This window comes from Sus scrofa, chromosome 9 (assembly GCF_000003025.6).
Source record: "Sus scrofa isolate TJ Tabasco breed Duroc chromosome 9, Sscrofa11.1, whole genome shotgun sequence".
Lineage (NCBI taxonomy): Eukaryota > Metazoa > Chordata > Mammalia > Artiodactyla > Suidae > Sus > Sus scrofa.
The window spans coordinates 71,128,226-71,154,080 of NC_010451.4; the positions used below are offsets into that span (position 1 = coordinate 71,128,226).

Consider the following 25,855-nt stretch of genomic DNA (forward strand, 5'->3'; position numbering starts at 1 on the left):
ATGTTTTATATGTATAAAATATCTACTTTGAGTATCATTTAGAAGTAATATTTGTTAAATGCTCATTTTACTCTGTAGTAGGCTAAATAACAAACACCAGATCTGTTAGACCCTAATTCCTGAACCTGTAATCATACCGTATTTAGAAAATGGGCTTTTGTAGATGGGATTAAGTTAAGGATCTTGAAATGGGGAGATTATCCTGGATTATCCAGGAGGGCCCTAAATGCAGTTATCAGTGGGCTTATAGGAGTGAGCCAGAAGGAGATTTGATTCAGAAGAGGAAAGACAGTGGGTGTGAAGATGGAGGCAGAAATTAAAGTGTTCAGTGAATCCTTAGCCACCAGAAGCTGGAGGACACAAGAAAGGGACTCTTTCTTAGAGCCTCCAGAGGCCCAGTGAACCTGATTTCTGATTTCCAACTCCAGAACCTCAAGAGAATTACATTTCTCTTATTTTAAGCCACCAAGTATGTGGTTATTTGTTACAGCATCCACGGGAAACTAATACATTCACATGAACATGTTTTTGAAAACTGTAATTTTTTAAAATGCTCGCAGGAATGTCACAGTTTCATAGTGTTAGGAATCAGTTCAATTAGCTTTGTCCTTTTCAATTTTAATGTAATAAAAATGCATATTTAAACTAAGTTCAGAAGGAGAAAACAAAAGTTCCCAATTTTTCCAACTCCCAATACTTAGCCCACTGCCTCATACACAGTTAGTGCTCAGTAAATAGGAAAAATACTTTCATTCAAGAAAAAGAAGATGGCAGTCAGTCTGGGCATGTGTTATATGTCATCTATGACACATCTACATGTCACTAAATTTTAATTGGCCTTAAGATTGCAGTGGAAGTGAACATCCATGGAAAAACTGAGTATTTCTTTTGTTATTCTTCACATTCTGCCAATTTTGAGAAATGATTTGCAGCCTCTTGTTGTAAGAGACACCTAAGGTATAAGATGTTAAAGGACAGGAAAACAGGTGTTGGTAGGTGAGCTCTGACTTACAGCCTGTCCTCTGTGCCATCACTGTCACCTCTACTAGCTCCTGGTAGTATTGGAGGCCACCTCTTTTCCAAATGCTATCTAAACAAATAATCTTACACAGGAACTCTCAATGAAGGTGTGCTTGTGGTGATAACTTCCTGTCTACTGCTCATATTTTTGGGGTTGAAAAATTCAGTTAGAACAAATTATTTTTTTCTTTTATTCTTTCTTTCTTTTTTTTTTTTTTTTTTTAAAGTTCCTAGGCCAAGGATTGAATCTGAGCCTCAGCTTCAACCTATGTCGCAGGTGCAGCAACACCAGATCCTTTAACCCACTGCACTGGGCCAGGGATCAAACACATGCCTCTGTAGTGACCCGAGCCACTGCAGTTGGATTCTTAACCCACTGTGCCACAGCAGGAGCTCCTAGAATGAATTCTTTAAAGCAGTGCTCTGAAACTTTAGTTTGCGCAAGAATTACCCAGGGTTCGTGTTGAATTATAACTTCTGATTTATCAGGTCGGGAATGGGGTCTGAGCTGCTTTCTGCAGGTGATGCTGCTAATTTGGGCACCACATTTTGAACAGCAAGGCTTTAGCATCTAGTGCTCCAGCCTCCAGATGCCTCTTCCTAGGTTATTTATTTTTTTTCATTGTGTGCTGCTGCTTCAGGCAGTCAGCCTACTTCTGCTGCAGTTACTTGGCAATATCGCCCCCTCCAGCCTCCACCCTCAGGCTCCTGAACAACATGCAGGGACATTTCCAAAGGGCACCGCAGGGGGACTGACAGTCTGAAGCCCTGACACAATAACATCACTCAGGGGAAAGAAGGGAGAAGCTGTGGAAATGAGAATGAAATCAATGAGGGAGTCAGGGTTTAGTGAGACAGAGAGTAGAAACAGTAGGAGGAAAGGGAGAGGGAAAAGAATGAAAATTTCATTGGAGGAAAATATATTTTAAATGAGTTGCTCTCACTGCAGTTAAGAGTGTTACCTGGAATAGTTTTCACGTTTAGTTTCTAGTTACCTTCTCATTTCTCTAACAGCCAGCTACTTGTTTTGTTCATTCATCTGCTGAAAGTCTTTTGTAGTCTCTGGACCCAGGCTAAAGACTTAACAAAAAAATCTATATACCATCTCCCTAAACCCAGGGCCTCTGAGAGATGGCCTAGTTAGATGGGGCTGGTCAGCCAGCCCAGCCTTGTTGCAACATTAGAATCACTGGGGAGGTTTGGAAAATTCCACATACCTAACCTGCACCTTGCACTAAAGTTAAATCAGAGTATCTGAGGTAGGTGCCAGTCTTTGGTACTTTATTTAATCTGTGTTTTTTAATGCTTCCCAGGTGCAGCCAAGCACCACTAAGCCAGACCTATATCTTCTAGACCTCATCCTTTACGCGTTTGGGTTCCTTCACATCTAAACCTTTGCCATGTCAAAAATTCTGCACGATGTTTCGGAAACACCATCTCCCTCAATCCAACACCTTCAGTTGAACAGCTGATTAAATAGTCAAACAGCTTTCTGAAGCCCCGCAGCTTTTCATTTTCTCAGTCCAGTGGCTCCCCCTGCTGGCTTATGCTGGGTAAAGCTCCCTGCTCTGCAGAATCTCATTACTGGTTTTGCTGCTTTAACCTGGAATCACACAGCTGTTAACAGCAGCTCTTCTAATCCCACATCCAACCTGTGTGCCCTTGGTCACTGCCAAAAATGAACAGTCTGAACATGATAACCCCTTGTCTGGTAGCACTTTAGGTAAGGCCTAAGGAGTGATGGAGCAACTATAAATACAGACATACACACATAATATGCAAAAAACCACATGTATTTTGCCTTCAAGATATTCTGATAATAGCGGTTGAGCGTGCTGGTTCCCTGCAAAATAACTGACATTGACATATACTTTGGATAGAAAACAGGGAAGGAAAGCTTTCATTCATACCTACTCTACCCTCTTTCATCTAATATATCCTCTTTCTTATCACCTCATCTCTCCCTAGCTGCCCCCTAAGTTATAGCTACAGCTAAGTAAAAATGGAGGTAGATGTCAATGCATGACCTCATCTTATCCCCCAAACTCTTTGTGGCCACGTTACTTTAGACTTTTATGGCACACGACAGTTGTGTCTAGAGAAACAGAATTTGATCCTTATTTTATCCGAATGCAAAATGTACAGTCCGACCCTTGGTTCTGATGAGACCTCATAAAACCGTGAATTCCCGTTTATACAGCTCTAGTCCCTGGATTGCCCGCCTTTGTCATTTATTAATGCCTTACCCCCCGGGCCCCCATCAACACTACAGGTGCCTGAGCCACTCAAGGTGCTGTCCCAAACCGTTTCTTTCTCACTCAGGGTAGACATGTCCAGCCCACCTCCTGGGACGTGGGAGCACCCCCTGACCTTTCTGAGTGCATCCTTTGACGACTGCTGTATTTATTTTTGTCCCTCTTCACAGGCAGCACCTGGTCACCTGGGGCTGGTGCAGCCATCCAGATGGGCCCTGGCTGGTAGAGGTGTGAGTCAGTGATTAAATCTGCATTGTTGTTTACTGCTGCATAATCACAGTACCACAAACTTAGCATCAGAACACACACTTACCATCTCACAATAGCTGGGGGGACAGGAGACCAAGCATGGCTTAGCTGGGGGCTCGGCTGCAGGGTCTTACAGGGCTGCAGTCAAGGTATGAGTTGGGCTGGCCATCTTTTGTGAGGGTGTCCTAGAGAGGGATTTGCTCCCAAGCCCATTCAGCTTCTGGCAGGCTGCTGGCCAAGGGCCTCGGGTCCCTGCTGACTCTTGGCTGAGGCCACCTCAGTTCCTTATCTTGCAGCCTTCTCGTGACCACCTGCTTTCTCGAAGCCCTCAAGGGGAAGAGTCTCCTAGTAAAATGGGCGTCAGCATCTCACACGATGTAATCACAGAAGTGACATCTGATCACTTCAGCTACTCTTTTGGTTAGAAGCGAAGTCACTGGTCGCATCCACACTCCAGGGGACGGACATGAACACCAGGAGCCAGGGACTCAGGGGCCACCTTCAAGTCAGCCCACCTCCATCTTCTTTAATTTCTACTAGGTGACCTCATGGAATTTATGCTCAACTAAAAGCCCTGGGTCTTATTTTATACAAATTATTGCCTGCCGGGTCTTCCCATCTTGAGCAATTAATGAGTAAAACCTAAATCCTGGACATTATGTTTATTGCTATTAGGTTTCCCGGTGTTAGCTTCAGCCAGTTGCTCCTTTCAGATGAAACATTTTTTCTTCCTATCTCAGCCATCAGAATATCATACATCCCTTCCATTTCATATCAGCTGAAAATGTAAGATTTTTCTTGTATCTTCCTTTAAGTCACTGATGAAAATGCCGAAGAGGTTAGTACTAGTGCCGTGTGTGTGTGTGTGTGTGTGTGTGTGTGTGTTTGCACATGTGCACGCAAGCACATACACACACACGCTCTGGAATAGAGATTGAATGAGAAAAAATGAAAAAAAAAAAGCCTTGCTCCTTATACTCAGAACCTCCTTCTAGAGTCTGGTTAGTTGTCTGTGAATCATTTGACACCATCTGAGCCCCACTTCTCAGTCCGATCCTCCTGGGAGCCCAGAATCGCCTTGGTCAAACCAACCTGATTTTGAATTCCAGCTCCACGCACTTAGTTGTGATTGTTTCTAGATAGAAAGCACACAAGCAGGACAAGTTGAGGAGTTCTGCTTTCTCCCTGGTGCATCTCTGAACTTGATACCATCTGTTCCAAAACAGAGTGTGTAATATCCAAGCTGAGCTCTGCTGAGCTTCTTCACAAATTTTATCTAGGACTTCCCACTGAGGAACCAGCAAAAAAGCTTCCGGAACCTAAAGTAGTACAGCTGGGAAGCAGTCATGAGCTTGGAACTGCTGTGGACTTTCAGAGTGTCAGTTTGTTTGTTTGCTTGCATGCTTTTCAGGGTCGCAACTGCGACCTGAGGCATATAGAAGTTCCCGGGCTAGGGGTCAAATCAGGACTGCAGCTGCTGGCCTTCACCACAGCCATAGCAACGCCAAATCTGAGCCACGTCTTCCACCTACGCCACAGCTCACAGCAATGCCAGATCCTTAACCCACTGAGCAAGGCCAGGGATCGAACCCACATCCTCATGGATACCAGTTGGGTTTGCACCCTGCTAAACCACAATGGGAGCTCCCCAGAATGTCAGTTTCAAAATCATCAGTTACTCAGTTGTTCTCCATTTCCTTAGAGCCCTTGCTAAGTCTGATTGAAGTGATCAGCCCTGCTGGAGAATGCACGTCTCATGAAACAGTAAACTCCAGACTGGGAACCCAGCATGCTCCACCCATAACTTCATTAGCACCCACTCCTGTGAGCAGGTTTCATCTGCATTTAACAGGCCAGAATTCCTCTGTGCTCGATCCCTGTTAGAGACTTCCCTGACCCCTTGACCCAGGAAAGCAGTTCTTATTGTGCTTAAACTGCAGGTTTTGTTCAAGGAAAGCCCGTGAACTAATTTTAGCAGCCCTGGGGCCTGTGCAAAAGCAAAGACTAGCCAATGTGAGAGCTGTTAATAATTCGGAAGGGCAAGTCAGTATTTCTGACAAGCCCTCATTCTTCAGCTCTGAGCTCTGGGAGTGTATAATTCATTCTTCTGTTCTTTGTAAAGTAGATGTTTCAGCAGAGAGGCCCTCTTTTTCTCAGTGTCTTCCTCTGCCCATCATAAGGCTGACACAATGAGCAAGATTTATGCTGTACCTGTCAGCACATAGGTAAGACCAGAAGAGTCCTCTGTCTACTGTGACGACACAACGGATGTTAGCCTAGTGAAGAGATGAACCATCAAAGGAACAGGGAGACACAGAAGCCACTCTGACATCAAAGATGACACACCCACTTCCCTTAGGGCATAAGTAGCCCATCAACTCTAACCATGCATTTCACCCCCATTGCCTTTCTAAAAAGGCTCTTCCAGGAAGCAGCATTGATTTTGAATTCTTTTCCCTTGCCCACTTTCTATTTCCCATGCACATGGCCTAGGTGTGGTAGACAAGAGAAGAATTTGAGGTCTGGAATCTCATCAGTCAACACTAGAATAACTCAGAAAAAGTCCTATGTATTTTACTTTGCAGGTAATTCTTCTAAGATGGTCAGAATATTTGATAAGCCCTCTGAGACTGGACACTGTATATGGGGCAGTACAGTGCCTGTGAAAAAGCTTTAACATAAACACTGTAGAAACGTGGGTCGTCGGGGTATCAATCCTACCTTTATTAGGAATGAGAGAATGAGTTGCATGTTTTGCCTGGACTTTTCAGAGTTTATAAAACCCTAGAGGTTCTATTTCATATGTGGTGGATTGATCTTGATCAAGATGGGATTTGGGGGGCTGAAAGTTTCTCCCTTTAGTTGCCAAAGCTTAGTAGTTTGTCCTTTGCACGGAATTCAGTGGGAGCTCCAAGTGAAGCATCCCCTAGATGAGCTGTGCACTGCCCACACACCTGATTGCCTCTCTTTCTTGAAATCATGGGCAGAATTGGTGGAAAGAGAGGGGGGCATGCCTTTTGCAGGGACCCTGTTGTCACAATTGTGACTTGACTTTGCCTCTCTTCTTGTCTTATATCACCATGGGCCCCTCTTGCCTGTCACCTTCTGCTCTCACCCAGCCCCTCCAGAGTGGGACCTTGTTTGTGTAGATCTGCCTGTGTATGTTAGTATTAATTAGTGCTTGCAAAGTTAACCAAGATGATTTTAAAGATTTGCATTCCCTGATCTCCTGAACCTGGATTCCAGGTTTCAGTGAGGAACATCGGGCATGTGTGTAACTCTGATTCACATGGAAGCAGTGCAGGAAGCACTCGCTGTACGTGCCAGCTTTTGCCCTCGCGCCCCCCCAGGAAGTCATACATAGACTCAGAGCTCTGCGTCTCCCCATTGTCTAGTGGTACCTCTGGGCCTCAGAGACAGAGATGAATAGGCGTCCTTTTCTCCCTAATGTCAACTGTGCCTCCAGATTTTTTTTACATTATTTTTAATTTAATTACACTTTAATTGATTTTAGTTTAATTTTTAATTATTAAAATATAGTTGATTTACAATGTTGTGTCAATTTCTACTGTCCAGCTAAGTGGCCCAGTCATATATATTCTTTTCCTCATACTCTCTTCCATCATGTTCTGTCCTGAAAGATTGGATATAGTTCCCTGTGCTGTGCAGCAGGACCTCGTTGATTATAATGCCACTTGTAGCAACGTGGATGCAACTAGAGCTTATCTTACAAAGTGAAGCAACTCAGAAAGAGGAAGACAGATACCATGCCTCCAGTTTTGCCAGCTTCCGGCTTTCTCTCTTCCGCTTTCTAACTCACTTGACTCTCCGTGTTGGTCCAGCATAGTTTGAGTTACAGCATTTGGCACTGACTCCACAGATCAGGGAGTCCCTGTGGAAAAGACGGGTGGGCTAGATTCTTTCCCATGGCCTGCACCTGCTGGGCCTGACTCCATTTTCTGTGGGTGCTTTGGAGAGCACCTGGTCCCAACATGATGCCTACTGCGTGCTGGATGGTGGGCTCCCCCAGACCAGGAGGGTGCTGTTGTCAGCTCCAGAGTACACAGGAGGAAAATAAAGTTCTTTGAGGTCCCATGGCTAGCAAGTAGGGAATCAAAGGAGCGTGACTCCCTATTCTGTGCTCCTCACCTTTCAAGCCTACTGTTCTCCAGTGGAGATTTAACGATCATTGCATATAATAGCAATAGGTGGTGGAACTGAAAATTCAAATAGAGTATGCCCAGTTATACCTGAACTGGAATTTCTGTTTAATTCCCTGGACTAAGTCAAACGTGGTGGGGATGGGAAAGGAGACAGGGGAAGAAGCTGGAAATGTGGATGGAAAAAGATGGTGTAGGCAGAACAGTATTTGGAGATGAAGAAAGTATAAAACACGTGACTAAAGGTGGTAACTGTAACAGACAGTCTGGCCAGTAGAGCGTGGGAGTATTCTGTCTGTCCTGCTTCTTTGAAATATTCTGATACCCAGACAGAGGACGTGGTGGAAGAAGTGACACAATTCTCATAACTGTTCAATGATGACCCATCTGATACTGTGAAGGATGAAAGCTCATGAAAGAATCATGAGGCACACATACATACTTTATTCAGTTTCATGAAGATAACAGTTCATCCTTTGAGTCCTAAGCCTACTTATTAAGTTAGGAGTTGGTAAAATGCAGCAGATTTAACTTATTTTAGCACATTCAGCTGCATTTGTTAAAACGTTAACAAATTTTTAATTTTTAATTTGTTAAGACGTTTTAATTTGTTAAGACTGTTTTAATTTGTTAAGACATTCAACCTGGGTGGCTTTTTAGCTGGGTTTGTTTTTTACTGAAATAAAATCCCTGGCACATGATAATGGAAAAAAAAAAAAATCCAGAATTTCATCATATGTCGTGTACTGTTTTCTACCCTGGAGAATCTTGAGTACTTTGGAAATAATAAGTCTGTTTCCACAATTTCCTACTCTCCACTAGGTTCTTGGGACGCCCAATGAGGACACATGGCCTGGAGTTCATTCTTTACCACATTTTAAGCCAGGTATGTTTCACTAATTACAAATGACTAAGTGCTTCCAAAATGCAAAGGGTGAATGTATAAATGTTCCTCCTCAGGCTGATATATCACCTGGAAAAATTCTGGTTACTTTTGCCATTGTGTGTTATACCTCTTATTGGAGTTGTCCTCTGGTTTTCACAATTTGTCTGTAAAGATGGAATGAGTGACATCCCTTATGAGAGTTTTTCACTGTATGTGTTTCATTGGATTTGACTGGCTAATCTTGTGGTAACCTTTCATTTCATCCTCAGTTAGACTAGCATCCATGTCTATAAAAACAAACTTTATGTCACTATAATCCATCTGTGTGACCTGTAGTAATAATACTAGGCAAAGTATTAAATTGTAAAAAGGAAAAATAACATTTTTGATTTTTTTTTAAATCTCATAATACATGGTTAATTAATTTGAGCATAAATGACAAAATGTTCTATATTTCCAACATTCCTTTTTTTTCATGTTAAATATTTAAACCTCTAAACTGGAAAATCAGAGAAAATGCAGAACTTTTAAAACAAGTTGTCACTTTTTACTTACCACTAGGTGGCAGTCAAGAAACTTTCAGTTTTAATAATTACACTTAACAGAAGAATTTCAAATATGGTCGATTTAATTTTTATGGGAGGGATGAAAGGTTTGCAATTAGAAATTTAATAAAAATCAATGGAACAAATTATTGTAAAATAATCCTCTTTTTTTCTTTTCTTGGTTACAAAACATGGATTATAAAATGAGCCCTACCATAAAATTTCTGAAAGGAACTTTATGGAAGATCTAATAGTCCGTTATTTTATGAGGGGAAAGAGCTATGAATAATCACTACAATAGGAGCCAAGTATACTCTTTTTCTTCCCTTTCCCTCTTGTGGGGGACCATCAGGAATAAATTATCAATCCCAAAGAATGACTGAATGAGGAAACTATTTTTATTCTTAGTAATTTTCTTCTGAAAGTGTATGTATGCTATACGGAGAATTCTCTTATCTTCTTTGGATACTGCAAGGACTTTGTACTTTTACTGAAAATTCTAAATAACTTCTATGTCTTTAAAGATTATAGAAATTTAACAATTTAAGATGGATATTTTTTGTTTTTTCTTTTCTTTTTTTTTTAAGCAAGCAAGAAGCATCCTCTAAACTGTCTCATTAATGAAGTTTGACAACACAGATCTTTATATAAATGTTCCAAATGTGGGCTCTTAAAGAAGAGTGGCTTCCCTGTCTTATTATCTTAAGTCCTAGGGAAATAATATGCGAGAATATGGAAGGAGTTTCAATGAATAAAATTAGCAGAAAGGAACAATTAAGATAGGCAGTTGGCCTGCCAAGTTTCTGGACTAGAAAACATTATTTAATTTTGTTGTGAATAGAATTTATTTTCTTTTTCTTTTCTTTTCTCTTTTTTTTTTTTTTTTTTCTTTTTTTTTCAGTTTTGCCTGCCCTGCAGCCTATGGAGTTCCCAGGCCAGGGATCAGCTCTGAGCTGCAGTTGAGACCCACACTGCAGCTTTGGCAAAGTCGGATCCTTTAACCAACTGTGCCGGGCCAGGGATCAAGCCTGTAGAGACGCCATAGATCCTGTCGCGCCACAGTGGGAACTCCATAGAATTTATTTTCATCAACAACGTACAATAGCCTTTATTAAATGTGTTCTGGAAAGTACTATGATGTAATGCAGATTGTACAAACAGATTGGGAACTTCATGAGATATAGTTTATATATCTGCTCATGTATATATTTTGCTTCAGTAAATGTCTGTTGTCCTGAATTGAATGTTTAAAACAGACATCATTTATGTGACTCTTCTGGTAGATATATATATGTGTGTGTGTGTGTGTATATATATATATGTATGTTTAAGTTATTGATATATGTACAAAGTGCCACTACAGACATACAAGACATAGAAGGTAATGGCGGTCGAGAAGAATATGTTGAGGTGAGTGTAAGGGATGGGTGCTGACTAGCAAGAAAGATACTCTGGGCAATGCTTGGGGCTTGTGGATGAGAGAAGAGGTGATACATGCTTCCTGGGTTGCCTTGGGAGGAGTCAGGGAGAGAAGGATAATAGACGGATGCAGAGGAAGCAGATCTGTGAGTTTTCACGAAGCACTAGACCATCAGGGGAGTCTTGGGGAAGAAGAGCCACCCTCCCAAGGGAGAAACATATCCGTGCTAGGGTCCATCTGTCCCACCCCACTTTTCCAGGACTTTATTCAGCCCCCAAAGAGTGCCTTAGAAAGTCTGAGGGGAAACAAGAAAGTCTGAGCCCTGAGGACATCCTTTGTTTAGTTTAATAGACTTTATGTCTTTAGAGCAGTTTTGGTTCATCACAAAACTGAGTAGAAGGTGCAGAGATTTCCTGTATGCCCCCTACCCCCACACATGCACAGACTCCCCCATTATCCAGAATCCCCACCAGAATGGTGCATGTGTTACCATGGGTGAACCTACATTGGCACATCGTGATCACCCAGAGTCCATAGGTTACATTAGGATTCATTCTTGGTGTTGTGCATTCTGTGGGTCTCGTCAAATGTATGATGACGTGCATCCACCATTATGGTATCAGGCAGAGTAGCTTCACTGCCCTAAAAATGCTCTGTGCTCTCCTCTTTCTCCCTCGCTCTCCGCTAACCCTTAAAATCACTAACTAGTCTTTTTACTGTCCCTATAGTTGTGTCTTTTCCAGACTATCACATAGCTGGAATCATATGGGATGTTGCCTTTTCAGATTGACTTCTCAGCATCAGTAACACGCATTTAAGGTTCCTCCACGTCTTTTCATGGCTTGAAAGCTCACTTCTTTTTGGCACCAAATAACCTGCCACCGTCTGGACGTACCACTGTCTATGTATCCATTCACCTACCGAAGGGTATTTGGATTGCCCGAGTTTTGGCTAAATGAGCAAAAATGCTATTAATACCCCTGTCCAGGTTTTTGTGTGAACCTAGGTTTTCACCTCCTTTGGGTAAACACCAAGGAGTGCAGTTGCTAGATCAGAAATACGTTGCCCAATTTTTGAACAGATAATAGATTGAAGCAACTTAAAATATCGAACAATATTTTTAAAAAAGCACAGAACAAGGCTTCCCGCCTCTGTCTGCCACCTGCCCACTTCCCCAGAACCATTGTCCCAACCACAGTCCCCCAATTTATGGGTTTCTCTTATGTTTCTTTCCTTTATGTAAGTATAAGAAACAATGAATAAACATGTTCATATTTGGCATATTAAACACAATTTGAGGTCTGCTTTTCTCATTAATGCATCCTGTGGGCTCTCTCATGTCACTGTATCGAGGAGGCCAGCGTGGCTCCCCTCTGCTCTTGCAGCCACATTGTTTTACATTGTATGGGTTTAAACTGTCCCTATGTGTGGATGTGTGGGTAGTTTCCAGTGTTTTGGTATTACAAATATGACAGCCTTGTACATACACACATAAATATACGTATAATTCACCTGTAAACTAGGCAAAAGATAGCTGTTCACAGAAAAAGAAATGCAAGTGATCATGATACATATAAAAAGACTATGTCAGGTTCCGAACCCTCCGTGCCCTGAGCCACAATGGAAACTCCTGATCTGGGTTACCTTTTAATAAGCTCTCCCTGGCTCTCGTGCAGAGAATGGGGGCCCAGAGCAGAAGCAGAAAGACCAGTTAGAAGACTGCAAGGGGAGTCTAGGAGAGACAATGAAATGTGTGTGAATAAAATAGCCTTACCTTCTCAGCTTCTCATTTTAGCTCAGAACTTAATGTGTTTTCCCTTGGAAAGTGGAGCAAAACTGGAAGAACATTTTACAACTGTTAGGATGGTAAAAGAACAATTAGAGAACTGGGACTTATTCTTTCATTTAACTAACACAAAATTCCCTCACCTCAGCGTAGTCCCATAGCAACCGGGCAGCTGGGACAGGCCACACAAAATAAATCAATATGTGTGTAACATACAGGTGAGCACACACACACACATGTGTGTGTATTACACATAAGAAGAAGTCTAACCTTGGGAGGTGCTGCTTTCCACATCATTTGCTTCTATTGATTGATTGATTGATTACTTTTTAGGGCTGCACCCGTGGCATATGGAGGTTCCCAGGCCAGGGGGTCTAATCGGAGCTCTAGGTGTCGGCCTCCACCACAGCCATAGCAATCCCAGATCCAAGCCAAGTCTGTGACCTACACCACAGCTCACTGCAATGCTGGATCCCCAACCCACTGAGTGAGGCCAGGGATCGAACCCACAACCTCATGGTTCCTAGTCGGATTCCATTTACTAGAAATTCCATTCCATTTCCACTCCCCATTTACTTCTATTTAAATTTCTCTCAGAAGAAGTGGGAAGTCGGTCTGTTTCTTCTTTGAACCTGATTGCCTTTTCATTTCTTTTCCCTCACGCTCAGGTTCTGTAGTTTATGGTCTCAAGAGGAGGGGTCTCTCCCTCAGCCTGGCCCAGCGCCTCTCCCCTTCCCACTCCCGCCCCTCCCTCCCTCTCCTCCCCATGTCTCCGACCAGAGGGTCTCCTTTCATCACTATCCTCGGGCTGCCTGCTCTGGGCCAGCCTCCAAGGTGAGAGGTGACACTGTGGTATGCTCAGCACTTCAGCAATTCTGTCACCTTGGATGAGATTCATCACAGGCCAAGCCTCATGCTCTATAAAAAAAGAAGAGTTCCCTGCAAATTGCGGCATGTTCCCTTTCACTTGTTTCCTAATTCTCATCACAGGATGCTTTTGTTCGGTGCCCTCTGCCTCCATTTCCCTCTGGGATAGGAAGAGCCCCTCACCACCCCCCGGCATGTGGTCCCTGGACCATTTTGCCCTGCCTCCTTGGCCCACTGCTACTTTACGTCAACAGAAGCTACGTGGCTCAGATGCCACGGGTGAAATGATGTTTGAAATTCTTTGTTATGAGGCAGACCTAGCATTCCTATTTTTAAAAACATGTCTTAAGTTTTAGAGGGGTTGTTTGGGCTTTGTAGAACTGTGGTAACCCCAGATCAGGGAAGAACATAGGTGGATATTTGAGGTTCTCCAGACAGGTAGAATCAGGGTGAGGGATTGAGAATTATGAGAGAGATTCTGGAATTTCCTGCTGTCAAGGAAAAACCCCCGGGCTGCTTGAGCTGGGATTGGGGGGATGCTGTTTTGGTTATGGCATAATTACTTCAGCAAATTGAACACTGGAGTTGGAAGAAGTTCCAGGGGGCATCGAACCTTGCTCTCTCCCTCGCAGGGCTGGGAACCTGAGGTCAGAACCCAAAGTCAATGTCAGAGAAGGAAGTAGATCCAGGATCCCAGGTTTCCGTTCCATGCTCTTTTTTCAGCTTGAATTATGGAAGCTCATGCTGCTCCATCTGGATCATGATTTCTCACTGACCTTCTTCCAATGAACAGTTTATTGACAATTAGTCTATCAAGACAATAGTGAAAAAGTAGAGAGGATCTGACCTCTGTATTTAGTAAGATGCAGAACCACAGGCATCACTTTGTATGAAATAGTCTGGTCCCGAAATAGCATGTAGAGTCCATGTATGATACTTTTATTCATCTCTGAAATGCTTCCAACAAAAGGGGCATTCATCAGCTATTTAATTACCCGTTATTATGCAGGAGTTTAGAAAAAGAAGGCCCTGTAAAATAAAGTTCAGGGAGAATATTACTAGACCGGAAGCAATTAAAGGTAATGAAATTGATACTGAAATAATTCTATTTTCCCTAATCAAGGAAAGGAACAGAGTATTTCTAAAGTGATTATATTATTCCAAAGAGAAAGTTATCTAATCCAAGAGGCAGTCTGATTAAGGGAAATTTGACGAAGTCAGAGTTTCTTTCAATGAATGAACTAGGATAAAAACAGAAGAATTTGCCATGGAGGCAGATTGCAAAATGGTAGATTTTTAAATGTCCTATGGCCAAAATTAAGCCCACAGGTGCATTGACCTTGAAGGCAACATGTAAATATGGACTCAGTCATACTAAGGCTCTACAATGAGGTGGAAAACTTCCTCAATCCTGCCTGTTCACAGACCTAACTGAGGCCTCCAAACTAAATAGATCTGAAGGTCTTAATTCAGAGGAAAGGTGTAAATTAGTGCAGGAATAGATAACCTCGGTATGAATACCTTGCATTTTATGTTGTCTTTTATTGTTTACAAAGCATTTTAGCATATTATCTCAATGGGTATTTAGAAGAGCTCTGAGTTATGATAATGCTGTTGCCCTCATACTGTTATCCCAATTTACAGACAGGGAAATTGGGAAACTGAGGCTTAGAGAGATTGTGTGGCTTGCCCCAGGCCACTTCTCCAGGATGTAGCAGAGTCAAAACTCCAACCCAGGTCTGCAGTCCCTGGCCCGCTTTTCTAACGAATGCCAGCACTCTCTTTAAGTGAGCTCTTAACATAGAGGCATGAGGGAGAATTGTCAGCCTCTTTCCAGCCCTGCCTGGTGGCACCTTGGAAAACATCTATGGATGCCTTCTTATAGATTCCAGAACCCACCCTCCACATGCTAAGTATGGGTATCTTTTTTTTTTTTTTTAGGGTCACATCTGTGGCGTATGGAAGTTCCCAGGCTAGGGGTCGAATCGGAGCTATGGCTGCCAGCCTATGCCTCAGCCACAGCCACACCAGATCTGAGCCTTGTCTGTGACCTACCCCACAGCTTATAGCAATGCCAGTCCTTAACCTACCGAGCAAGGCCAGGGATCAAACCGGCATCCTCATGGATACCAGTCGGCTTCTGAGTTCTTAATCCTCTGAACCACAATGGGAATTCCATGGGTATCTTCTTTTAAACTTGTGTTTTCAGTACATTTTTCAACTCCAAAACACCCTCTATGGATGTTTAGTTTCAAATGTGTAGTCCGTGGTACATATTTTGGGAACTGCCCAGTTTCGTGATTTGCCAACTAGAGGAAATCTGAACCCTTAGCCTTTATTCCCAGTTGGGGCTTTTCTGTAGTCTTGAAGAAGGTGATGGAAAAACTGTGGAAGCAGCAGAACTGTTAGGTGGGCTGTTCATTGAGGAAGGTTGAGGTGGGGCTGTTTCGTGCCCTGATGTTGCCCTGCAGAGATGTGTGCTGTCAGGGGACCTGTGGTCACGCAGGCACATCTTCAGTACTCTTCGAGAAGAATTGCCTTTTCTCTTTGAAGCTCATGAAGTTCCTATGAAATTAAAGAGAGCATCTGGTTTTACATTCTCTTTATTACTTTTTATATACTTATGCTTCACCTTTTTTTAAGAAGATTTGAGCTAGCTCTATAATTGGTATAAATTATTGGTACTTTTAAACGGTTAAGGGCACATAACTACAAAGTAGTATTTTGTACCATTTATATTGTGCCCGCTCCCTGGTATTTTCTTTCCCACTTGCCCTTCATGCTTTACCTCAAGAATCTTTTTTTTTTTTTTTTTTGTCTTTTTTTGATAGATTGGTAGCAAATGTAACGATCATGGGTCACATCTGAGTTTACAAGGGTGCAGCTCTGTGATGGTTATAAAAGTCAACTTTAAAAATAATTATGCAAATATATGGCCCTTATCTCAGGTTTTTTTGCTGAAAACATTGTAGGTCCGCCTGACCCAAGGCTCAGGACATTTAGAGCTCTCTCCCTGCACCATCTGCCACCACCTGCTTCAACTCATCATTCCTCACCCCATCAGCAAATGCCACACCAGTCACACAGTGAAAAAGCCGGTTAATTAGTAAATTTATGAAATAACTGAGCTTTATAGAGCAGAGGAAGTGTAAAAAAAAAAGTTAAATGTGACAAGAAGGACAGGCTGTCTTTACTTTCGTACTTTCTGCTTGTGGCAGTCCTGCTGGGAGGTCGCTGGTGGCTGGGGCAGGGGAGAAAATGCTAGCATGGAGAGGCCACATTTCAATCAGCAGTAACCAGGCTTAAGACACTCCCATGAGCTTCCATTCTTAAGCAGAGCTGGCTAGGTGCCAGGCAGCATTGTGGGCGTTGAAGACACCGTCGTGAGCACAGCAGGTAAAGCCATTGCTTATGGAGCTCCCATGCTACAGTCACAGACAGTAGACAAATTTCAATTCCATGTGGCTGGAGAAGCTGGCCATGGAGAGAGTGATAGGGGTGGGTCCCTGAAGGGCAAGGTGAGGAATTTGGGTTTCATTTGACATGCAGAAGGAATCATGGGAGGGAGCATGGAAGGAAATTGATGTTTTATGTGTTCAAGAGGACCTACTGGCTACAAAAAGTCACAGACCTATTCCAGAGATGGAAAGGGGCTTCATCTCAAGTATGAATTCCTCTTGGTTTGTAGTTTCTGCCCACAACTCTGGGCTGAATAAAAGCAAGTCCCAGCTCAGGGGAAAATTATTTTCACACTGGTTAATAGTGATGCCATAGACATGGGGCCACAGGTGTTCCCCCAAAGGTCTGTAACTGACCAAGGATTTAGTAGGCAAAAAGTTATACATGCGCCCACTGGTATAAAGTGAAAATTAAAAATAGTCCCAAATCATGATAATCACTCAAAAAATGTAAAGTAACATTCAGTTCTTCCCCAAGAGGTAGACCTATTGGGGGCGGGGATCTTTGTAAATTGTAGAAATTCATTTCAGTGCAATGGAGGGACTATCTATACTGGCTTTCTCTGTATCTGCTTGAAGAATTTCCCATTCATTTTCACTAGAGGGCATCCATAATAATGGCAACTAACAGAGTGTCCAGAAAATGCCAGAGAAAATGTAATGAGATTAAATTTTCAAGGAGAAATGAAGTTGTTCTAATTGCAGCCTTATCCAAAAAAAAAAAAAGTTCCTAAATAGACTGATTTCATTACTTCTACTCTTGAAATTTTGAAAAATTCACTTTGGGAGTTATCCACACTTCATCCCGCCAAAGTTGATATGGAATGCCAGCTTCGAAATAAAGAGTTTTCCCCGTCTCAAGAGGATCAAAATCCTTGTATGCTGTCTAATTTATGTGATTTGGTTAAAAATCATAGCTGAGAAAAGAATTAGAATTTTATTCTAAGAGTAGAGATCAGAATTAAATGAAGACACAGACCTTTTTCAAGGTACTGAAAGAATTGCCATCGAATAGAATGTTTGAATTGTTATGTACCGTTGGCATGGCCATAAACCAGCCTTATACTTTTTTATTGCTTTCCTTAATTTGTAACTTGAAGTTTTATATTCATCCTGCTCGCAAAAAAAAAAAAAAAAAAAATGCCAGCAGATATAAACTGGAAATCTCAGCATTGCAGCAAGTCCTCCGTATCTCCTGACCCTGAACTTTAAAACCTCTTTCCAAAAACTTTTAAAATCAAGATCATAGGAGTTCCCATTGTGCCTCAGTGGTAGCAGACTGATTTAGTATCCGTGAGGACTCAGGTTCAATCCCTGGCCTCACTCAGTGGGTTAAGGATCACTCGTTGCTCTGAGCTGTGGCGTAGGTCACAGAAGCAACTCAGATCTGATGTTGCTGTGCTGTGGTGTAGGCCAGCAGCTGCGGCTCCAATTTGACCCCTACCCTGGGAACCTCCATATGCTGCTGATGTGGCCCTAAAAAGGCCAAAAAAAAAGTCATAGGAGGGGGGACAAAGGAATTGGAAGTTCACATCTAAAATAAGAACATTTGATTCCTGTGTTCAGGTTGGTACCTTGAGCAGAAAACTGTGTTTCCAGAGAAGAAATGGGACCCCACAGGCCACAGGCTTCACAATTCACTATCCACACCACTTCACACCACTGTGAGAGAGATTCGTGAACCAGGGGTAGGATGAAAGAAGATTTTCCCTCTGACACATTGCAAGCACAGAAAACAGCGTGGTGTTTGAAATTTGAGAATTTATGTAAAATGTCCAGCATTTGAAAACACTTAGTGACACAAAATAACAAGGAAAAATTTAACTGCTGGTTGGTTGGTGTTCTCTTTACCTTGTAGTTTTTTTCCTGCCTGCCAAATGCATTCACCTGCATTATCTCGCGAGGTCCTCCTAACGGGGCAGGAAGACAGGAAGATGGAGGAAGCGGAGCTTAGCGAGGAAAGCCCTACCTCATGATGCCCAAAATAGCACAGGACCAAAACCGGAGGAAACAGTCTACTGCACTGTTGCATCGCTCAAAACAAACCACCCGAGTCAGTGCCAGACACCCATACGTGTTTGTGACTTGCATGTTCCTGTCAGCTTCTGCTGAACTTGCCTAGGTTCTGCAGGGTTCTGAGTTCCCACACATCCTTCATCCTCCTTGGAGCAGCAATTACAAAATAATACTCATCCTATGACGAGAGACAGGAGCACAACAAGGCAGGCCCAACTCCACAGGCAGAACCACTAAGCTCCTGTGGTTCACACAAAATATCCACTCCAAATGCAATAGTTTGCATCTACTAATCCCAAACACCCAGTCCAGTGCACTCCCTCCATATTGCTGCACATGGCATTATTTTGTTCCTTTTAATGGCTGAATTGTATATATGTACCATATCTTCTTTTTTGAATTATTTATTTTTTTAATTACTTAATGAATTTTACTACATTTATAGGTGTACCACAATTATCACAACCAGATTTTACAGCATTTCCATCCCAAACCCTCAGCGCATCCCCCAACCCCCAACCTGTCTCATTTGGAAAACATAAGTTTTTCAAAGTCTGTGAGTCAGTATCTGTTCTGCAAAGAAGTTCATTGTGTCTTTTTTTTAGATTCCACATGTAAGTGATAGCATTTGGTATCTCACTCTCTGACTGACTTCACTTAGCATGATAATTTCTAGGTCCATCCATGTTGCTGCAAATGCCGTTATTTCTTTCCTTTTAATGGCTGAGTAGTATTCCATTGTGTATATGTACCACATCTTCTTAATCATTCATCTGTCAATAGGCATTTAGCTTATTTCCATGTCTTGGCTATTGTGAATAGTACTGTGATGAAAGAGGGGTGCATGTATCTGTTTGAATGAAAGTTTTGTCCAGGTATATGCCCAGGAGCAGGATTGCTGGGTCACATGGTAGTTCTGTATTTAGTTTTATGAGGAACCTCCATACTGTTTTCCATAGTGGTTGTGCCAATTTACATTCCCACCAACAGTGTAGGGGGTTCCCTCTCCTCCACACCCTTTCCAGCATTTGTTATTTGTAGACTTGTTAATGATAACCATTCTGACCAGTGTGAGGTGGCACCTCATTGGAGTTTTGATTTGCATTTCTCTAATAATTATTGATGTTGAGCATTTTTTCATGTGCCTGTTAGCCATCTGTATATCTTCTTTGGAGAAATGTCTATTCAGGTCTTCTGCCCATTTTTCAATTGGGTTGTTGGATTTTTTGTTGTTGAGTTGTATAAATTGTTTGTATATTTTAGAGATTAAGCCCTTGTCAGTTGCATCATTTGAAACTATTTTCTCTCATTCTGTAAGTTTCCTTTTGGTTCTTTTTATGGTTTCTTTTGCTGTGCAAAAGCTTTCAAGTTTGGTTAGGTCCCATTGGTTTGTTTTTGTTCTTATTTCTGTTGCCTTGGGAGGCTGACCTAAGAAAACGTTAGTAAGGTTGATGTCAGAGAATGCTTTGCCTATGTTCTCTTCTAGGGGTTTTATGGTGTCTTGTCTTATGTTTAAGTCTTTACGCCGTTTTGAGTTTATTTTTGTGCATGATGTGAGGGTGTATTTTAGTTTCATTGATCTACAAGCAGCTGTCCAGTTTTCCCAACACCACTTGCTATCAGAAAGGCCATAAGTGTGTGTGTGTGTGTGTGTGTGTGTGTGTACACGAATGCTTTTGCCTCTAGATCCAGCTTTGTCTAGCAACTTATAATCTCTTGATTGTAAAAAAGGACAGTTGATATTGTCTCAAAATGCCAATCTTTGCTCTCCACTGTGCATTAAAATCACAGAATTACTTGCTATGAGTTAGAAGAATATTACTGTGTCTGATTTTTATTCTATTTCTTTAACTATTGCTGTGTAAAAGGGCAATTTAGGATAGCCTAAGTATTTATCCGGTCTGGAGTAATACTGCTTTCAGTATACCACATGTCTCTCTTGTGTATGTATAACATAAGCGTATAAGACAGTCAGTTTTTAAAGCATACTGTCAATAGTAATGTGGTAGAGTAGCAGTAATAGCTAGCAGGTATAGAAAGTTTATTATGCATTAGACACTCTCAACAACTCCTGAGATGCAATTTTGTATTGAGCAATCACAGTGATTCTATTAGGAAATTACTGATATTATGCCTGTCTGTGAGAGAAACTGAGGTACTGAAAGATTTTTTTTTTTTGAAGTAATATATCCAGGGTCAAGTGAACTTGGAAGACATTGGCCTGGCATATCCTAGGCAGATTTATTCTCCTAGACTTAAAAGGGTGAGGCCTGTGCAGCATGTGGAAAGGGAGTTAGAGTGGGGAGAGTATTTGCGTGTGTGTGTGTGTGTGTGTTTTAATAGACTTTCATTTTTTAGAGATTTTTGGGTTCACAGAAAAGCTGAGCGGAAGGTACAGACATTTCCACATGCTCCTGTCTCCACACTTGTGCAGTCTCCCCCATTTCAACATTCCCCACCAGAGTGGTGCATTTGTTCCAGTTGATAAACCTGCATTTGACACTCATTACAACCTGGAGTCTATTGTTTACATGAGGGTTTTTTTGGTGCTGTGCATTCTAAGGGTTTGGACAAATATATAATGACATGTGTTCACCATTATAGTATCAAGCAGAGGAATTTCACACCCCCCAAAATCCTCTGTGCTCCACCCATTCACCCCTTTCTCTTCCCTAATCCCTGGCAACTACTGATCTTTTTACTGTCTCCATAGTTTTACTTTTTCCAGAATGCCTAATAGTTGGAGTGTACATATTTTTTTTTTAAATTGCTGGTTAAAGGAGCTTTGATCATTTGTGCAGCTTCTGGGCTTTGCACATTGTTGGGGTCAAACTTCAAGTCTCTTCCAATGGAGACAAAGAGAGATACCGTGTTATTGTGGCTAAGAGCATAGAGTCCACATCTGGACTGACTGGGTTCAAATCCCAGCTCTGCCACTTATGAGCTGTGTGCAGTGCACAAGGTGCCCAGTGTCTTGGTACCTCAGTTTCTCTATGTTTAAAATGGGGCTACCCCCACCCATAGTGCTGTTATGAGGACTAAAGCAAGTTCATGATTGCAGACCACATAGGACACAGAGGATGTTTCCTAAATATTAAATAGGAGGCTTGGGTAAATCAGCTCTTTGGTAGCAGAATGGTAGACTGAGGGCAGAGTCCTGATTCAGTCTCTGCCACTAGCCTGTATCATGGCCTCAAGCAACTAGACTTTTCTAACCTCTGTTTACTTATTTGTAGAATGAAGTGCTTAGACTACCTGATTGTACCTGATTGCTCACATTTCCCCTCCAAGGTGCTGAGTACCCTCTTCTTGATCTCTTTCACTCTTTGGAGAGTTTGGGTAGAAGGATGGGTGGGGATGCATGGAGAGTAAAACACAAAATATTTCTTCTCCTTTCTTTCTTTTCTGGGAGCTGTGAAGATTTGTTCTCATTTGTGAGTAGTATACTTCAGATTAATAAATCCCTAACTGATTAGACTTTAATTGAAGAGAGAAGTATTGCATGACTTCAGAAGTGTTGCATAGTTGAGAAAGGTGGGGTTAGTTTGAAGACCTCAGCTGGGAATATGAACTCACAAGCCCACATTTATATGTCTCTAAGAAAAATCAAATGCCATAGGAAGTCAGGATGTTTAATGCACAGAGCAGGCATTTGTTTCCAGAAGGTGCTCAGAGACTGCCCGTTTAAAATGCACTGGTAATTGAAGGATAATTTGCTGCAGCAGGGCAGGGCAGGATGCTGTAGTTTCCTGTTCTCAGGACTGTGGTTGGCTACTCAGAATTTTAAGGAAGGCCCTCCAGGTGACAGCACAGGGCAGTGCCATTCTGTTCTGCCATGTAATATGTCACATCAGAGCCTCTCACTGGTAATGCTGGAGCTGTGTCAAATCACAGTCATTATATATTTGGGGATGGCAAGTGTTTTAAAGCTGTGAATTGCAGTTATACAGACATACATATGATTTCTAAAATGTCTGCTTCCATCACCATGGGTTTCTTTTCTTTTCTTTTTTTTTTTTTTTTTTTGAGTTTAGATATCCAAAATCTCCAGATTTTAGAACAAGTCTGGCCCTCTATTTGGGATTAAATTTTTGTCTCCTGTGCATGGATTCTGCTTTACTCCTAGTCAGAGGACTGTAGATGGGTTAAATCCAGCTTTTCTATGTCTTGGTCAGCATATCTGCTGAAATGTTCGCTGCTGGCTTGGTTTTCCTAATAACCATAAGAAACAGCAAATACACCTTTGCAGTATTGTTTGTAATAGTCACAAGGTGGAAATGATTCAAGGGTCCATTGATAGATGAGTGGATAAACAACTGAATATTGTTCATCCTTTAAAAGAAAGGAAATTCTGGCACATGTTGCAACATGGATGAACCTTAAAGACATGTCGAATATTGTATGATTCGACTCAACATGGGGTACCTCGAGTTGCCAAACTCATGAGATAGAAATCAGCATGGCGGTTAAGGTCAGTCAAGCTCCCTCATTTAATTGGATAAATATCATTTGTATCTATATCTTTAGCCTATAAATAATAACATAAATTCAAATCATATATATTATTTCTCCTGAAAAGTAAAGGAAAATATTATGGATCTCAAAAAAATGTCAAGTTTGCATAAAAATTCTTCTGAATATTTATAAGTATATTTGATGGTCCCTTAGAACAGGGTCCCATGATTTACTGTAGGCTATGGATGACCTTGTATGTTTTGTGTACTGCTGTGTCCATTGCACCTGGCAAACAGTACCTACAGAAGAAGTATTTGTAGAATGTGTCTTCTAACCCATGTCTTCTAACCTAAGCATTCAAGGCTAGTCTCTGTTACATAAACAAGTAGTTAAAGTGATTGTTTGAAGCATCACCAGAGCAAGTTCATGACTGTTTATTCTCATCGTCATAAAAGATTGGACTCATGCTCCACTGGAGAATCTTGAGAAAGCCTTCAGGTTCAACACCTTCTGCAGATGACAGCATGGCCACAGCTTTTGCTTTAATCATTTATTATTTTCTTACAAGCTCAGGAGAAAGGAGTAAATGCACGTGTTAAAATGCAAAATAATCCTAAAGAATTTAAATTGAGAGTAGTTGAATATGTGGTTTAGAGCTATTCATTATAAGGTGCATCTAAACATCTCCCCTGGCTTTTTTGATATACTCATCTTAATATTGACTTATAATCATTATTCCACAACATTATTTAAAAATTGGATGATATTAATTCCATTTGCAAAAGACGTGCTAGAGACTGTTGATCTTGTCAGCAAGATCTTGCCACGCCACCTTTCTATGTCCCCTCTCAAAAAAAAATCAAAGAAAGAAAACTATTCTTACAAATCCTGGTTTAGCCATTCAGGTCCTTTGAATGTACTTGTGGTTTTTAATTGGTTGGTTGATTTGACTATTTACTCATATGTTTTCCTGTTACTGACGTTAAACAGCATGGAGTTTCCTGCTGGTGCAGTACATTAAGGATCTGGCATTGACATTGCTGTGGCTCAGGTTACTGCTGTGGTGTGGGTTTGATCCAGGAACTTCCACATGCCGAGAGTGTGGCAAAAAAACAAAACAAGCAAAACCAGAAAACCCCACAGCAGTTATCTTGTAAGATCCAAAAAAACATTGGTGTAAAGGGGATAAGGAGAATAAAAATTAAAATTACTCTCCTGGAGTCTATAATCCATGTGTACAACCAAATGAGTAAATTCCAATTTAGGTTTCTCTGCTTTCATACTGCCTTGGGCCACTTCAGGTTTAGCTCTTTTAAGTGGTGAGACATTAGAATATAGAGCTTTATTCTCCAGTCGTTTTCGTGTGGAATTGCAAGGAATCACGTACAGAAGCAGCATGGCAGTAAGCGAACCCTTTCCAGCCTTCTGTCCCCACCCCCATCATGTTGTAAAGCAAATGATTTCTTCTCCCCCAGCTCCCCTCCCAGGCCACCCGCTGTGTGTGATCACCCTGTGCAGTGTCCCTGCAATAAGAGAAGGTGAAAACCAGCCTGCAGGTTTAAATTAATTGCACTTCTCAGTTATGCTGTGAGTTAGCCAGTGCTTTAAAACATGGCATTCTAAACTTCTAGTTTAAACATGATTGGAAAGAGAAAGCTGACATTAAAGTAGTGACAGAATAAACCTAACTGAAGGAGAACAGTATAAAGCACTCCTAATCAAATACTTGAATAGTACGTTAAAATTATTTCGTGGGCATTTGACTATTTTATTAAATATACCTGTTCCTGATTTGGGGCACTAATTTAAGCACTTTTTTGTTTTCAGAACTTACATAGTGAATTAGGTTGCTTCCATTCTAATGGAAGGTTACATTTACTCGTGGTGGAAATAGTTTTTAAAACAATTTAAAAAATCTAATTCAAAACGATATGCATGCTCATTGCAGAAAATGTTAGAAATGGCTCCATTTGAAATTGTGTACTTTGACAGTTAAGATCTGAAAGATGTTGGGTACAAGAGATCAGGTCCTGTGTGTTACCAGAGTTAGCTTCAGATATTTGAGTTGGTCCTGCCTTCATTTGGGAGGGAAAAAGAAACAGATGCAGTTAGTGACTTTGCCTCTGGGCTCCCAGCAGACTATGTCCATATCCACATGGTTGCACTTTCACCCTGTGTGGGTAATTCTTTATTTACATTTCTGTGCTGCTGAACCAATGGTACAGGACTTACGCATTCTGCATGCCCACTGCCCGGTGTAGTGCCCAACGTACAGGCAGGTACCTGCCCAAAAGATGACCTTTGCTGAAAGAATTGAGAGATTCTGTGAGTAGTGATGGAAGGTAAACAGAGGAAGATTTTGACTCTTTTATGCACAGCTAAAACTGACATATTGTATTTCTGGGAAAAAAATTTCTATTAGCATATTCTGTCAGGCTCTAAATAGAGGCAAGTCTTAGAACTCATATTTATGTGCATTGATTAATTGCTAAGAATAATAATTTACTTGTAAATCAAGATTGTATTAATTTTATCTGTAATGGGATTCTTGTTCCTTCCCGAAATCATAGCAAATTATTAAAATTGCTTTGTGGGGACTACAAAGTTAAGCAGATCAAATTTGTTTTACAAGGACATTTGATGTAATTAATTTTTAAAATATGTCTTGCTTTTTAAATACCAGACTTTATTTAGATAATAGTTTTTAAACCTCTATTAAAAAAAAAAAAAACCTGTTC

General features: G+C 41.4%; 1 protein-coding gene across 3 annotated transcripts in view; it reads left to right on the forward strand.

Annotated features, from left to right (window-relative positions):
• CDK14 (cyclin dependent kinase 14) overlaps window positions 1–25,855 on the forward strand; it is a 632,242-nt gene that overhangs the window by 450,214 nt on the left and 156,173 nt on the right. For all 3 annotated transcript variants that reach the window (XM_021102362.1, XM_021102363.1, XM_021102364.1), the window contains one exon: window positions 8,507–8,570. In XM_021102362.1, coding sequence (XP_020958021.1) covers window positions 8,507–8,570 — 64 coding nt within the window. The remainder of the gene's footprint in view (window positions 1–8,506; window positions 8,571–25,855) is intronic.